At 35.7% G+C, this 17,589-nt stretch overlaps 1 protein-coding gene across 1 annotated transcript in view; it reads left to right on the top strand.

The window, feature by feature from the left end:
* PTPRD (protein tyrosine phosphatase receptor type D) overlaps positions 1 to 17,589 on the top strand; it is a 284,383-nt gene that overhangs the window by 173,374 nt on the left and 93,420 nt on the right. The window contains exons 16-20 of the mRNA XM_074165861.1: positions 1,350 to 1,467; positions 6,409 to 6,996; positions 7,425 to 7,525; positions 8,405 to 8,664; positions 13,193 to 13,283. Of these exons, the coding sequence (XP_074021962.1) occupies positions 1,350 to 1,467; positions 6,409 to 6,996; positions 7,425 to 7,525; positions 8,405 to 8,664; positions 13,193 to 13,283 (1,158 nt within the window). The remainder of the gene's footprint in view (positions 1 to 1,349; positions 1,468 to 6,408; positions 6,997 to 7,424; positions 7,526 to 8,404; positions 8,665 to 13,192; positions 13,284 to 17,589) is intronic.

Raw genomic sequence — 17,589 nt, 5'->3', positions numbered from 1 at the left:
GAACTATTTTGCCCAGTCATTCTGATCATTACCTTGTTATTTCTGGATTGCTAATAACTGACTGTAAATACAGTGCTGAATTCTAATCACATCTGTACTGAGCTCATACCCACTATCTTCAAAAATCCATTTGCTGTGGATAGTCTGACCCATAATTTTTATATTAACTTTTATGGTTGTTGCATCTGAGGGGTGTGTGATTGCACATTTGCTATTTATTCTAGATGCATAAATATACCATCTTTCGGGCAGCAGTGACTTTTAGTGCAAATCCATTCAGGCATGCGAAAATGCAAACTAGTAGTCCAGTGGTTACAGACTGGAAGCTGATGAGTTGGGAACTTTGGGCCAGTCAGTTGCCTCCAAATACTGTCCTTTTATATTTGCATATAAAATTTATTTATATCATGAGTGTCAAGGCTTAAATTCCTCTGGCTGCCCTTATAGCATGATGTAAGTTTAGTTCAATTCAGGTGAGTGGCCCTTCATCATCCTATGTGTATATACACAGAGGATGATGTGCACACATATGTATGTGCAGAGGATATGAATATCCGCATATGTATGTACACAGAGGATGATGTGCACGCATATGTAAAAAGATTCCCCTAGCTTCCACACTTAATTTGATCTTGCTCCCATTCACTTGTACTAGCTGAAAAACTACTTGTTTTGTAGTTGCTGTCGTTTATTCGAGGGCTTTAAGATTTAATCACTGACAAGATTTTTAACGGTGTTTTAGGTAGTTCTTTTACACCGGAAGAGTGAGTTGTTTCTGAAGTATTTTGAGATACTTAGATGCACAATCTAACCAGCAACACAGGTTGCAATGAAAGTCTTATGAAAGTAACAAGGCTTTCTTGTTCAGCTAAACCATCATTTCTTACAAAATGTGGATACAAATGCAACACTCTTCTTACTAGGCATTTTGTAACTATATCAGTGATGTCCTATAAATGATTTAAGTTAAACAGAGTTTCTCATGTCTACATATGCATGCATTTCACAATATGAGTAGTATTCCTCAGGCAAGGTATTTCAGAAGGCTTTATTCACTGTATTTCACTTTATTCACCATGGAGCCTTTGGCCTTGTGCCTTAAACTGCCTGAGGCATGCTATTTAGAAGTGTGCTGTCTTTTATTGCTCAAGTGAGTGAAACATCTTGCATTGTGAAGTTTTTTTACACAGAACAGTCTGTTGGTGCTCACAAAATGCTTGCTGTCACTGCCAGTAGCACAAAAGTGGGCACACTTTATGTAATATACAGGGTTTGTCTGATGGATTCCTTGCTCTCCTGGGAAAAAAGATCTATCTTTAATAAATTGTTCTTGTTTTATTTCATCTTAGGAAATGATAATTTCTGGGCTTCAGCCTGAAACTACATACTCCTTCACTGTGACAGCCTATACAACGAAAGGTGATGGAGCACGCAGCAAGCCTAAACTTGTATCTACTACTGGTGCAGGTAATACTCACATACCCATTAATCTCTGAATAAATCCTTTGACTTTTTCTGCCAGTGTGTTGCTCCTACTATTTGGAAATCTCTTGTTGTGTAAAAAGTGTTTATAGGACATAAGTTTTTCTGCGTCAGTATTTGGCCCTTCTTTTATTTAGATGAAAACAGAACCAGTGTCCCTCTTCGTCCCTTTCTCAGTTCAAGGTATGGCCAAAATGCAATACTTGACTTTATACTCTCTAGTAGCAGTTCCATTCTGAAAGATGTCTTCTTGGAGAGGAAAAAAACCCAGAAATTCAGAGCTGAGAAGAATATTTGAAAAACTTGTGAAGGGCTTTCCTGATCTTTATGAGTGGCAATTCTTCTGCATGTCAGTAGGATCATTGAAAGAACCTATCTGTATGACAGTCACAGCTTACCTCAGAAGAAAGTGATTATTAAAGCAGAGAACTAGGAAACAAAATGAAAGTCCAGCCTGTGAAACCCTGAAACCCATATTGCTTCAGTGGTGATTTGAAGCATAAACGGGGGCAAAATACACCATGCCACTGTGTTGAGTCTGCATTTGATCACAGGTGGTAGTAGATGGAGGGTATCTGACTGCATGACTAATTCAGCTGATTCAGTTAACACTGATGGGCGTGAACTGAATTGCTTTTAGATGAGGAACAAGTTTTTAAAATTTAAATGGTTCCCTGTGGCACAGCTTAACCAAATGATACCACCACAGCCTTAGTTCGTGTGGTGTTCACCTACAGGTGTTCACAGCCTGTAGATGTTAATTTTCTGAGTTTTGTAGTGTAACTGTTAAGGATATTCCATTACAATCACATGGAAACCTTGGCAGCACTGTTACAAGCTCTCTTAATAGCAATGTATTGTTTATGCTAATATATAAAGTCCAAAAGGCTTATGTATTTGTATTTATACTGATTGAGTCAGTTTTTAAAACAATCACTGAATGTAAAGCACATCTTCTACTAATATCAGAAACTTGTCTCATCAGCTTCTTTGGAAAAATCTCAGTCTTGATGGCTATATGTATGCTATAGCTTCATTTCAGATTTTAGAGTACCTTCTAGTCATTAGTCTTGACTGATGCTGAAGCTTACCCTCCAACTTCTTATCTTTTCTGAATTCTCATGCTCTGGGAAAAAAAGGGGTATATACTTCTCACTTGTATTTGAACTTGATTTAAGAAAAAAGACACTCAATCCATTATTATTTTTAAAGTTCAGTTCTCAATGTAAATAAACACAATTATATAGATTATGATTTGGTTAGTTTCTAGACATAAACATAAGCTATGCTTGCAAAACTTAAACCTTCAGCACTTTAAGATGAGGAAATCCCATGTCCCATAAAACCCTGAGTGACTGAAGAGAATTGAGAATCAATTGAGAATCAGAGGCATGCCTGTAAATGTAATATGTATTATACTGTTCTTGATGTTTGCTTCACCCTGTGGACAAGTAATGTTTGTTCCTGTTCTCTAGGATAACAGCTAGTTACCATCTTGCTTCTTCATACATTCCAGGTTGTATGAACAACTCTGCACTTGCTGTTACAGCTTGCTGTGGTTGAACTTTTTTAGTAAGGAAAATTCATACGCAGGTTTTTGAAAAAGGAGACAAATATAGTCAGTACCAGGCATTTCCGGCTCACCATCTTTCTATGAGAATACATCAGGCAGGTGAATGATGCATTAATAGCAGAAGCTTGTAGGTGTGAAATACACCCTCCTGTTCTCTGAGAGTTTCCATTTGATTAGTATTTTTTTTCCTAAAAAGGTTGTATTCAAATACTACAGTAAAGTAAAGAAAGGTCTGACTTTCTAGTCTAATTTCTAAAGGTTTAAGTCAGGTGCAGCTGTATTGGAATGAGCGAGTTCATATCCATCAGAGATATGAAAGGAGAATAAAGATCTAAATGTTTTCTGGAGAAGCTTACTATTCATAAGGTATTTAGATGATAGGTAACTAGTTGACTGTGTCCAGTTTGTGATATAAAGGCATCATATACATTTTTAGATGGGAAAGATTCACCAAATATAAGTAAGTTTACAGGACAGTAACTGCAGTTATTAGTGAAGTCACTCAATGAAATTAATATTTTCACTCCAGAGTGTGTTTTTGTCTTATATTCAGTTTCCTTTCCTAGTTTTCGAAATCAGATGGAAGAAAAAAATGTTACTGAACATTTCAAAGTTGAAGTATTTGAAAATTCTAAATTAGTTGGGGCAGAAGTTACAAAATATGTGATTGATTAACAAGACCTTGATAAAAATTAAGACATACTAGTCAGTGATATAATACAATTTTTATGGAAAATTTAATCAGACCTTTAATTTCTGGGTAATAGTAGTTGAAGAATCTCATAGCACAATAGCTTGTCCATTGTTTGGCATTTACACTCTGTTCTGGACAGCACTCTTGAAATACAGATTTCAGCTAAGAGGAGAAAATTTACATTAAGACAGTGTACTGTATAGAAGCTAACAGAAACAAATAAGTATACTGCAGGTAATTTGGCAAAGGCAGTTTGCACGATCTTCTACTAGCTATGGCATACCATTACAACTGTTTGGTGTAATGACTGTTGCAAATGGGTGTGTGAGGAACATCTTGCTGTGTAGTGACGGAGGTAGACTTCACTAGATCAGAGAATATGTTTTTTCATGAAGAATTTCACTTCATTCAGGCTCATGGAAAATTCAGGTATTATTATCAGAAGTTTCTAGATAAAGCTATTCCATGACACTACCGTACATTGGACTGCACAAAATCCTGCCTTTTGTCCCACAAGATTAATTTTCACAAGTGATCACACTAAAAGAAAATGTTAACTGAAAGCTATCTGGAGATAAAGAGAGAGAGAGTAAAACATATTCTTTCTCTATCAATAGTTGCAAGTTAACAAAAAGGAAGTTCAAACACTTAGCAAAATCAGGCTCCATATTAAAAATAAAAGAGTGACTGTTGTTGTTTACCATTTTAATCATAATTAAGCTTAATTAGTTCCCGTGTTCCAATCAAGAACAAGTGGTAATTTCTGTCTTTCTTTCTCTGTAGTTACCACAAAGGTTAAAAAATACTTCTAACTGTGAGGTCTGCCACAAGAAAAGAAAAGCAATTTATCACAAAAATAATTTAGTGACATCTTCCAGCAGTCTCTCCTCTAGAAAGGTGAAGGAGGTATTATTCTATTTCTGTGGACTCTTCTCTTTCATATGCTCCATTGGTTTCAGTAATAGTTATAATGTAGAGAAAAATATGGCCTGCAAAAGGCCTTCACAGCCTTTTCTTTGTTCCATAAAGGCTCGTAATAATCAATGAGGAAAAGTCAGAACTAGTCAGAGAGATATTCTTTATGCAACAGAAAGCATGGGAAAAAACTTACATGATTCCTGGGAATAATACTTGCAGGTGAACTAGACATTTAAAAGGAAGGATATTTGGAAAAATTATGTAAAAACTGGCTATAATTCTTAGGCAATTAGAAGCAATGTCACAACTTACGACAGATATAATGAGAAAAGAGCTTATTAAATGCAGAATTTTCTTCAAGCCATACCATTTCTCCCTCCTTATTCCTAATTCATTATGGAATGGTAGTTGGAATTTCTGACAATAAGAATCTGATTTGCTGGGTGCCTGAGAACTGAAGATAAGTAATAAAATCCATTGAAGTGTTTAAATACAGTAACCAGAGCTCACAGTGCAGCAGTTACATTCACATGGGAAGGCTTTGAATGCTGATGGAACTAATTAGTCTTCATGGAAGACTATGTTATCTTGGCACTATTACTCCCAAGGCTATTCTAGTCTCTTGACCTGTCAGGCATTAATACACAATGAACTCCAAATTTCTAAATAGTTATGGATAAGCTTCATTATCAAATAAGTCATTGTAATAGACTATTTTGAAATGGAAATATTAATGAAAATATAAATGAAATATATATATAGACAAATATGAATTAATAAATAAAAATATATAAAGAAAATAGACAGTAAATGAGAGCAATTGATATTGGGACTTCAAAAATTTACACCATATAAGCCCTCAATTTGGGCTAATTCAAGCCTCTAGACTGAATATTCTCACCACACTTACAGTCTAAACTTCTGTGAAAGACAAATCATCAATTTGGACCAATAGATCCCAATTAAGGATTTAGTGTATCCGGTATGCAGGTTAAGAGGAGCTTCTAATTTAGTCTTCCTCAAAAGAAATCCAGTTCAAGCGCAGCAAGACCATGCTGGAAAGTAAATCGTATGCAGTAATACAGGACAATCAAGAAATTCAGTTCCAAACTGTGCAACCACTACAAGCTGAAACAGCCCATGCTTGAGGTGATTTGTGTATGGAAAGTCGAATGATAGGGTTCTATCATATGTACTAACGATAGTTGATGACAGGGTTGATCTAACTCCCCTTCTACCACATTTTAACTATTAATGGCGAAAGTTACGTTAGGGACATCTAGAAATTTGTAATTTTTCCATTATTATTATTACTACTATTATTATTAATTATTTTTCCATTTACAGGAATGACAGAAATGTGCTTTGGATTAAATCAATGAATGCTTATGACAATACTCTTTTTTTTACAAGCAAGGATTTGTAAGGGAGACAGAACCATTCATGAGATGTATGTTTGAAGTTTTACTTCCTGAGTTGTGTTCCTAAGTCCTATACCTCTGAATGTTCTCTGTATTTAGAAATAAGGGAAGAGGACAACAAACAGTAAATGGCTTTACTATCGTAGTTCATTATACTGTATGACTATAGTGCAGACATTATTTCTTTCATAAGACGGTAATATGTGGAACTAAGAGTGAGGGAAGAGAAAATTTATCCCTATTCCTGCTAAAACTAGCCTCAAGAATTGTACATGCAATTCTGTTTGTATTTATCATCTTTAAATAACATTGTGCTACAGTTCCAGGCAAACCTCGACTTGTGATTAGCCACACACAGATGAACACGGCTCTAATTCAGTGGCACCCTCCTGTGGACACTTTTGGCCCGCTGCAGGGTTATCGGCTGAAGTTTGGTCGCAAAGACATGGATACATTTACGACCATGGAATTCTCAGAGAAGGAAGATCACTTCACAGCCACAGATATTCACAAAGGAGCTTCTTACGTCTTCAGGCTCTCAGCTAGAAATAAAGTGGGCTTTGGGGAGGAGATGGTTAAAGAGATTTCTGTTCCTGAAGAGGTACCCAGTGGATTTCCCCAAAATCTCCACTCGGAAAGCTCTACTTCTACATCAGTTCAATTAACTTGGCAGATGCCACTCTTGGCAGAGAGAAATGGCATTATCACCAAATATACCATCTTGTATAGAGATATCAATGTTGCTTACCAGCCAGTTGAACTCCCAGTTGTTCCTGCTGATACCACTATGACACTTTCTGGCTTAAAACCAGATACCACGTATGATGTAAAAGTACGTGCCCACACAAGCAAAGGGCCTGGTCCATATAGTCCAAGTGTCCAGTTCAGGACACTACCCGTGGATCAAGGTAGGATTTGTCTGCTTATGGCGTTGACCTTTAAAGGAGTATCGGTCTTTGGATATCAGTGTTATTGAAGCTGTAAATAAAACTGACTGGCCAATTCATAAAAATAGGTTCATCAAACACAAAAGGTAAAGTATGTAAATCTTAATATGTTTTGGATGCCTTAGAATTCAGTTGTCCCTTGCCAAGCAAGTTCTGGCTAACATCTTCACAATTCTTTCAGGTAAGGAAAATGTACGTGTTGGGTTGTCACTAGATAAGAGTGAGAATGATTAAAATGTGATATTTGAATATGAGCAAACAGGTAGGAGAAGTGAATCCTTGTTGGTTTTGACCTAAATGGAAAGCTAATACTCCTGGGTAGCAGTAGAAATATGATGAGATCTAAGTTCCAAGATGTTGTTTATATACATTGTTGGTTTTTTTTCCAGCAGTGTTTGCAAAAAATTTTCATGTTAAAGCAGTAATGAAGACTTCTGTTTTGCTGTCCTGGGAAATTCCAGAAAATTACAATTCAGCCTTGCCTTTCAAAGTAAGTCACTTTCCATTTGTATGAGAGAAAACACATAAACTAGAGGATATCATTCACCTGGTTAAGTGGCTTATTGAACATGTGGGTTTTTCTGGTATTTCTGTATTTAAGAATGCAAACTAATCAGCAATATTGACCCAAGCTGTTAAATTCAGTCATTTTGCAAGATGAGCTTTCCACTGTTGTGGCAGTGTTTCCAAGTCAGGCTAATACTGGTTATTATGCATGGTATGAACACCTTGCTAATTTACAGTTCATTGCTATTATATTTTAGAGAAAACAGTGAAAGAAAAGAGTAATTTTCTTCTTTTTCTTCGTTTCTGTAGTGACTGTAACTGAGTACCATTTTGGTTTTTGTCTCCTCACATTAACAACAACACATTTTTGCATAACAACTCTTTTATTCCACATTAGCCGGACAAAGAGACTCAGTGTAACCTGAAGTCTGGCTGGCATTTCTTCTGCATCATTCTTCATCACTTGTGTCACCTCAGGCAGTGGCGAGTGAAGAGCAGTATTTTATGAACTAAATGTGGCAAAAACCTTTTTGCATAAGAGGTGTGAATGAAAAAGTCAAGGTACCTTTAACAACAAGTATGTTTTGATATAAATGCTCTGTTCAAGCAAAACTACTAAATTTGAATAAGTGAAATTGGTTTTAGGAGGTCTTACACTGTTCTAAATTAATATAGTTCTTTTTTATCCCTGAAAGCGAGAAGTTTAATTGTAGTAGTGAATTTCAGTACTATCTTACAGCCTAAAATCCCAGCAACTTTCATTTTGAATTTATAGCTAAGGTTCATTCCTGAATTCAGTGTGACAGTGTCGGTTGCCTTCTCTTCCTAACCAAAACCACCTTCAATTTATATATTAACTTAGATCCTTTATGATGATGGGAAAATGGTAGTGGAGGTTGATGGACGTGCTACTCAAAAGCTGATCACTAACTTGAAGCCAGAGACATCATATTCATTTGTGCTGACGAACAGAGGGAATAGTGCTGGGGGTCTTCAGCACAGAGTGACAGCAAAGACGGCACCAGATGTGCTTCGCACCAAACCAGTCTTCATTGGAAAGACCAACTTAGATGGCATGATAACTGTGGAACTTCCAGAAGTACCTTCAAATGAGAATATAAAGTAAGTGAATGAATGACATATCATTATTTTTATCTCCAGAAAGGTGATTATTTTTACTCTTAATAAAAGCTAGAGCAGTAGTGGAATAAACAGGGATTTATTCTTGATAATGGTACAGAGAGTCGAGCACTCTGCAATAGTATTTGGACTAATATTGGACTGCTATTTAACAACACTAAATTGAGAGATGCTGTTGACTCTCGTGTGGGACAAGAGGCATTGCAGAGGGCTCTAGATTGGAGCACTGGACAATCATCACTGTCATGAAATTTAACAAGAACAAATGCCAGATTCTGTTGTTAAGGTATTTGAATGCATCCAGCAGAGACCAACAAAGCTGCTGAAAAGTCTGGAAAGCGTGTTCTTTGAGGAGCGGCTAAGGACTTTGGTTTTGTCTAATTTGGAGAAGAGGAGGCAGAGGGGTGACCTCATTGCTCTGTACAGCTTTCTGAGACGGGGAAGTGGAGAAGGAGATGCTGATCTCTTCTCGCCAGTATCCAGTGATAGGATATGTGGGGATGGTTCAGAGCTGCGCCAGAGGAGGTTTAGACTGGACAGTAGTTTTTTCTCAGAGTACTTTTGTGTTTCATCACTGATTTCAACTAGCAAAGAGGGATTAAGGAAGCCAGTTGTGTTTTGAACAGTGTATCCTCTCAAGAAGAGTGGATAGCTACCCATCAATGGGTAGCTGCCCTTCCACAACACCTTGAATTTCTCAGACTCAGTCATTCCAGAATTACATGGAATTTTAAACAATTGTTACTGCACTTATATTAATTTCAATGAATTAATTCTAAAGTTTTTTATTAAAAGAAAAATCTCAGGTTTTCTCCACTGGTCCCAGAAAGAAACCAGGAGATTTTGCTGAAAAATGTGGCAGATAATTTAATAGAGGTTACTTAAATTTTGGGGGAAAAGATGCGGTGGAGATTTAAACAACAGAAACAGGACTAAAGAGCTGACAGCACACAGTCAGCAGGGATTAGAAAGGTTAGACAATAAAGATTTGCCAAGAAAACATGAAGCATGTTACAATCAATAAGTGTTATTGCTCTGCTTATAGTGATTCTTGTTGGTCTATAAAGTTCCCATGTGTAATGTAAAGGAAATGGGGAGGAAAATGAGCAAGTCATTAAATATTGTTGTGGATCCAGCTTGTCCTCTTCCTAGTGAATTTTTACTGATGGCTTTGTAGAAAGCTGCTCCCCTTTTTCATTACTGACTGAAGATTTTGAGGCAGGTGAGGTCAAGAAGGAAATGACTTTGAGACATTAAAAGGATGAAAAACTGGAAAATGTAGCCATTATCATTAGATTGAGTAAGATGTGGTCAGTAACAAATTCAGCTAAGGAAGACTGAAGATGGAAAGAGTAAAAAAAAGATTTATGAGGCAGAACATTCATAGAGAGACAAAGGTGCAGGGTGGCTGGTCAAACAATAACAGAAGACGGCAGTGGAAAAAAAGAGCTGATGCCCTTCCTTTTATGTAGTGTAAAAATGTGAAAGAGGCTAAGTGGCGTCAGGACAGGTACGTTAAACCTATGGGGTCCAACTGCCAGTTTTGCAAATAATGCACTTCCTTCTTCTATATTTATTTCCTAAGAAGATGTGATCGGGCTTGAGATGGAAAAACAAAGCAACAAAAAAAAATAGATTGACTTGACCCTTGAAAGCAGGTGTAACAAAGCAACTAAGTACTGAACAGAAAAAGCTTACCTGATGCTTGCTAGTACAAGTAAGATTATTGCAGTTATAGTTTTTGTATGGGAAGAACAATTTTGTGTAGTAGTTATGTTGACATTTTTACAGTTGCTGTTCCTCTGTAGGTGCATTATATGCTCATGATTGTCTCTATCTTACTATGAGGAACTATACACTGAGAATCTTTCAATAATACTAATTACACAGAAGGTGAAACAGTTAATGGTTTGCTCTAATGAATTACAGGTAAATAGTAATGGGATTGAAGGTAATGTTATAAGAGCATTTGTAATTTATTAAACATGGTAGAAGTAGTTTTCGTTATTTCAATGCGTGATGGTGATACAGCATATGAATTGGAACAGACAGAGCTCACCTTATGCTAGGTAAAATGGATCTCATCTGCTGGAGTCATCGCAAGTGAGCAATTTCTTCATTTTCCTGTAGTATTTTGGGTGAATCTGAAGCAATGTTTATGTGTAAAGGACAGTTCGTGTTTTTCTGAATCTGTTCCATCTTTGCAAAGTCTTAGGTAAAAACAGAGTTTTATGGAAGACTTCGGTCTTTGTAATACTCGGTAGTTCAAGCAATATCCAAGCAAACCCCCCATTTCTAACCCTTCTCCCCCCAAAAAAGCTCCTCAAACCAAACAAGAAAATAATAAAGCAAATAATAAAAGATTTTTTTCAAGAGATGCTGCATTTTCTGGAGTTAGCTAGAAATAACAGAACTTTGTTGTCCTTTACAATTTGCAGCACTGTATATTTATGTGAATGGTTTCATTTTTCTGCTTGCTGTTGATGTATTTGTGCTTTCAGCTTTAAAATACTCTGTATGTGCTGAAAGTCTTAGTGGATGATCAAAGTTATGAGTGGGAGGCATGCAGGAAGAAAGTGTGAAAGTAACATTTGCATGCTGGATGTTCCTTGATTGAAAAAAGAAAAAAAAGTATGAACACTTTGTTAGCATAAAAAGAAAAAAAATTAAGCAGCAAAAAAAAAAGGATAAGTAAAAGAATGCTGTGCAGTTCATCCAGAATATGTATCTTCAATGTCTGAAAGACATATAGGGGCCAATTCTCAATTGTTTTTTTGTCTTTATTCTTAGGCATCTGTTAAAGAAAAGGTATGTAGGTTGTAGTTATTTTATACATGGATAAATCAGCGTTCACTAGGATTTGTTATGCATGTAACCAAAGAATTTTAAAAATACATACTTAGGTTTAAAATCTAGGTTCAACCAGCTTTACTAGTTTTGACTAAGAACATCAGTGTAAAAGGATATCATTTATCATATTGTTACTATAATAATGCATGCTGCAGATTTTTTTTTTAAATACTGGAGTAGAGCAAGTAAGCAGCAGTTAAAAATCTGTGGCCAACATTTCTTGTTTCCAGCACCTCCTGTTGGAGCTTAGGATTTCCACAGACAAATTTCTTAACACAAGAATGAATGAATATGCACATTTACTACTGTAGGTAAAAATCCAAAGTTTTGGTACTTTTCTTTTATGGGAAGGATCTTTAATTAAGAAGAGAAAATTAAAATAGATGAATGATGTTAACTGCTATGGAAGAAAGATAGTTTACAGAATCAGTTTAGACTGAGATAGTTTTGGATCAACTGTAAAGCAAGTCCTTTTCTGTAGACTCTTTTCATTAATTACTTTAGATTTTACAACTGCATTTTGTGAGTGAAATGAATAGTCAATGCTGCAGAAGGTTGAATAGGCTGTAAAAAATGGCAGACTGAAAGAGAAGATGGTCCATAAGACACTAAAATTATCTTCCATAATGGATAGCTGGAGACACCTTCATAATAAGCTCTGTTGTTTCTAGAAACAATGGAGAGCAGCTTCTTGCTCTCTCTTCTGAGATGGAGAGTGCTTGACTCTTTGACAAGTGTGTTTATCAAGAAGATGTATATTATACCATCCTAGATGTCCTGCTGTTGTGATTCTTCTGCTTTTTTCCTCACACTAATGTGAAATTATGGATCTGCCTGACATGTATCCAGGCTTTGTGAAGGAAACAAGGAAAGTGCCATATCTCTATTATACTAGAAAGTATAATTTACTAGTCTCCATGGGGGGTAGGAGGCAGATATTTTCAGGAAAATGTTTCTGAGGAAAACTGATATATGTAATTTGCAAATCCTAGCTGTAAAGAGAGCATACATCAAGCTCTCTTGTCTATGACTGTGAACAGAATACTTAAGTAGATAAAGCTGATGGTGATTGATACTCAAAAGTAAAGAGTGTGTGGGTGGAGTGTATGCTATGTCTTCTTTATTTTCTATGTATAGTAGTATTGGCATCAGCAAACACATTATGTTAGCCTACTATTCTGATTATACATGAAAATAGGGGAAGATGGGGTGATAATGGAGATTTAAATATATGGTAATACGTTTCAATTTAGAGGTTTGGGAATTTTTCCCAGTGTGATGGTGGCAAGTCACAAGTATCCCATGGCTCTTGTATTTCAACTGAAATAATAAACTGCAGTCAAATATGTAGGCATTTTTGAACATTATAATTAAAGTTTCTTATGCATATTTATATGTTTACATGAAAAGTGATCTGTGATTCTGTGAAAGGACAGGTAATTAGTGCCATTTGTTTGTCAAATGTTTTACACTGGATGTAGTTTCAAGAGTGTGAATCTTTACAACTATGTTGGGGAAGCTTCAGTAGCATAATAAAATGCAAAAGTTTGCTCTCAACATACTGCTGTTCTTTCAAGTTCCTCTGAACAGACACCTACTCCATCAATTTATCTAACCACTTTTCTCCAACTTCACTCTTGTCCAACTCTTTACTTTACAGAGGTTATTACATAGTTATTGTGCCTTTGAAGAGGTCTCGTGGAAAATTTATCAAACCATGGGAGAGTCCAGATGAAATGGAACTAGATGAGGTATTGTATGTTTTTGTTGTTGTCTTCTCCTTTGCTAAAGAAAAAAATCATATTAATGGTATGTGATTAACTTACTGGTTTTAGAAGCTTTGCTTGTCAGGTTATTTTATATTTGTATTTGAATTAGCCGGTGGGGACTGAAACAAAAGTTCAAATTACTTAAATTAGAAGACAATAAAGACATTAAGTTGCAATAAAGCACACAAAGTGTCTGATCTTTGTTGGCATTAATATTTTATTCTTTTCCGATAGTAAAGCATAATGCTGAAGTGCAGGAGGGGAAATGGGTTGTCAGCAAAAGCTTAATCACTAATGATATGAACTCTAATAAAGGTCTGGTTCATTAGTGGGGTATTTACCAAGCCTGTAACAAATGCTAAATGGCAATTTGCACTGCAGTTTAACATTTGACCTTCTTGTGGTGTTTTTACGTGGTTGTCACATACTGTAATGCTTCTGGTTAGAAAACTTTCACAGTAGTCTCTGTTCTTCTGTCAGTTTTTGCTCAGAAGTAAATGATTGAAATAGGAAAGAGCAACATTATGTCATCATTCAACACTATAAATGACATTCACCCAAAGAGTGGAAGTACTTTAATTTTAGGAATAAGACTAGTAATACTATAAATTAATTCATCTTGTTATTGATATAATTCCAGGAAGTATAGTGTCAGCACTCAGTCCTGTCTTCTGTTTTACTGAAGGGCAATGTAGCTCATGAGAATTTTTCTTTCTTCTTTCAATCTGTAAATTTGGAATAATACTAATATTTATCATTGTAAAGCTCTTTTGAGAACCCCATGTGAAAGCCCTGTACAAAGGAGAGGTGGTGGTGTTTTTATTGCTGTTCTTGTATCTGGCTGGGATTATAGATCTCATTCAGATGCTGTGGTAATTTGTACATGTAATATCCCTGCAATTCAAAGACCAGAGATCAAAGTCAGTTTCTTCATTCCTGATTTTATAAACTTTTGACTAGATTACGTATATTTTTTCATTTTCTTTTGGTGGATGCAAGAGGTTTATGTTACAGAGATGCCTCCACCATATGCTTCCCCATCATACGAACACTGGGAACTAATAATCATCTGCACGCAATGACAAGGCTGTTTTTCCCTCATTCCATTGACAAAATGGATATCAATTTTAATGATTGCACCAAAATTTAAGGAAAATTAAGATCTTCACCAAACTAACACTGCTGTAGAAAGCTTTCAGAATATAAACAGAGGTCTTTCAGTCTTTAGTATGTTTTCTGATCACAAAAGGCAATGAGGAATATATACAGCAACAGGAAAATCCTTAATCAGAAGGTTAAAAACAACTGTTCAAAAGAAGGCATGTTTTTCATTACTGCTGACTGACTGTTTGAAGCCTGTGTTTCCTCTTGACCAGTTTCATTTATGTGATCATCTCATTTGATTCAATTGCAACAATGACTTGCTATGATCTATTAACTTCTTCCCTTTAAAAGAACATGGATTGTAAATGCCTCACGATCATAGGCCTAGATGACAAAATATGGTTAAACTGTAAAACTCTGACAGCAAGATCCATACAGTAATGGAAACCTGATTTAATATTACCACCCACTTCTAACATACAAAGACTAGTCATATTCAGCAGCATTAACAGATTAAAGGATAGGTGCCAGATGACATTGAACTTTTTGGCAATTAAATTCTTCAGGTTCTGCTGATTCCCATAACAAAGGGTCATTTTAATCATCTTGCAAGTTGTGGTGCATTAATCTGTATAACAGATTGATAAAGAGCATTTATTAATTCAGAAATATTTGGGTCAGGATGGGTTGTTTCCCACTTCTACGGATATAATTGAGACCACATTGTAGAATTAATGGTGGAAGAAATAAGATATGCATTGACTGGAAAATGAAAATTATTTCTGATGAAGAACTAAAACCCTTGATATATCTTTTACAATTGCCACCAATACATATAGTAAGTACTGAGTAGGGAAAAAAAAAAATCAAAAGAGGCAACAACTGTATTTCATGCTAACTCATCCACTTTCTATTACTTAAAAGACTGTTTTACTTCCAGCTTTAGAAAAGGTATGCATGTTGTTATTATATGTACTATTCCTGACAAACATGTGAAAGCAGTGGCACAATAAATAAATGTGGAAAAGAGAGATTTTCCAAAGAAATATGTCCTGACTACTTTGCTTAGATTGTCAGAAGAAGAGTATTTGCTGAAAACACTACTCTGGAGTGGTAACTCCAGTACATAACTGACCACTCAAAAAAACTCTCCAGCCCTATTGTATTTACCTATTCTTCCCAGTTCCTTGCATCTCAATTCTGAAAGAAACAAAGAGAGATGCAGCATCTTAAAAGAGCAGACAATGGACTAGATATTATGTATCTGAAAGTAATAGTTATTAGAGATACAGTCTTTTTTTTAACTCAGAATTTCATTTTATTTTGAATGTCATGAGATCTAGTGACTTTAAATAGATATTTTATGCAAATAAATGAAATATAGACGAACTATTATGATTTGCAGTAAATGTCACCTAATAGAATTACTTTACTATAGATTTGTAAGCAATAAAACCTAAATAAAAGCTGCTATGTTAAGTCTTAAATCAATTCAGCACTTTTATTGCAATCCTCGTATGAAGTACAACGGGAGATATATGAGCAAGTAATGATATTTGGCAACAACCCCATTTATATATGAAACATGAATGAGGCCAGAGGTTCACCTGAGGTCTACTCAGTCATGTGTAATCAATGTCACAGACAAAATTTTTATCTACACACAAACCCACCTAAATTTTGCTAGCATTAGCTGATAAATAACCACCTTTGAAAAAGCTGAACACATTTGGTCAGGCTAGTTAACTTTTAGCATTCATAGCCAAAACTCATTTTCTAATCACTTAACGCAATGTAACGTAGTACTTTAGCATTCCTGCCTGTTAAATATATGCATTTTATGTTACTAATTTAAACACAAGAAATAATTCAAATCAAATATTTTTTTCCCCCTTTCAATCTCAGTCTAATTTTGATCGCAGTACTCTTGCAGTAACTTGACATTTTATTATGAGTTATTTAAAATCTAAATTGTAAATATGGAGTGATCTGGAAACGTACAATAAAGAATTCATTTGAGGTAGCCACACAAATAAGTTTTAATTCCAACGGAAACTGTATCCATAAATGAAAATACCAGTTATCTTCAGGGATGGCTCAAGCCATGTACCTTTCCTTGTACTGCAATACCGGACTATCTACCTTTGTGTTTCAGCAGACTTCAGGAGAGTCAGTGCTCAGCCCTCTGCATAGCTGTTCTTATTTTTACAAAAGATGGCTTCATATAGATACAAACTTTTCACAGAGTGCTTTCCTCAGCAGATCTTTTAAGGGATGATGCAACCTGGAACAATCTTTGATTAGTCTCTGCCTCATGTTCTGCCCTCAATAACTCTACCCGGGGCAGAGGAAGCTACCAACAGATGTGAGAGTCACCTTCAATAAAGGAACTAAATGGAAATCATCTTAATATTACAGTCCTCTACTGCCCTCATTTTTGTACCATTCAAATTTACTCTAGCTGCTCATTAACCTGTTTAGAAAGAATAAAAGACAAATATGGACTGCTGATTGTAGTAAAGTCCTTGAGTAATGAGTAATGATTTCTAGTCTCAAATTGTGGCCAACTCTTTTTTGCTTAGAGCATCCATTGCAGTGTAACAGTGTTGGAGCAAGGAAATTTATAGAGTTAAATTAATGTAAAGTCTCTGCAACAGAGAACAGACTGAGCCTTAGAGCTGGAAAGCAGTTGACTGTGTAGATCTTCGAAGGGGTAACATCCAAATGCCCTCAAGTTTGGATCCAAGCAGTACAGGTTGCTTCCATGTCTATCTATAGCCTGTGTTTGAAATATGCACTTCAATGAGAAGGGATGTTAAAGTAATCAGTATTAAAACCTTCTGTCTCAGTAGCAGAGTGAACAGCAGATTGTTTTACATGCATAGAGATCATTAATTGTGTAATTACAAAATACAAGATCTCGTGTGAGGAAGGCAAGAAGATGTGATAGCTAAGATGAGGCCTAACACTGAAGAAGAGGCTGAAGCAAGAGTGAGTTTCCCTGACTAAACATGTTCTTTAAAATGAAAATATATAGTGAATATTAGATTTTAATCTCTTTTTTTATTGATTTCTATCTAGCTCTGGAGATTTCTTTTCTCCTCCTAACCAAGAAGTTTGTGCTAATCTGTTGTCTTAGCACTGTTTGTGTGCTGAAAAGCCTAAAACAACTGTGTGACCTTGG

Source organism: Numenius arquata, chromosome Z, assembly GCF_964106895.1.
Source record: "Numenius arquata chromosome Z, bNumArq3.hap1.1, whole genome shotgun sequence".
In the NCBI taxonomy this organism is placed as follows: Eukaryota; Metazoa; Chordata; class Aves; order Charadriiformes; family Scolopacidae; genus Numenius; species Numenius arquata.
The sequence above is the reverse complement of the archived record's forward strand: the minus strand, read 5'-3'. Positions and strand labels throughout refer to the sequence as shown.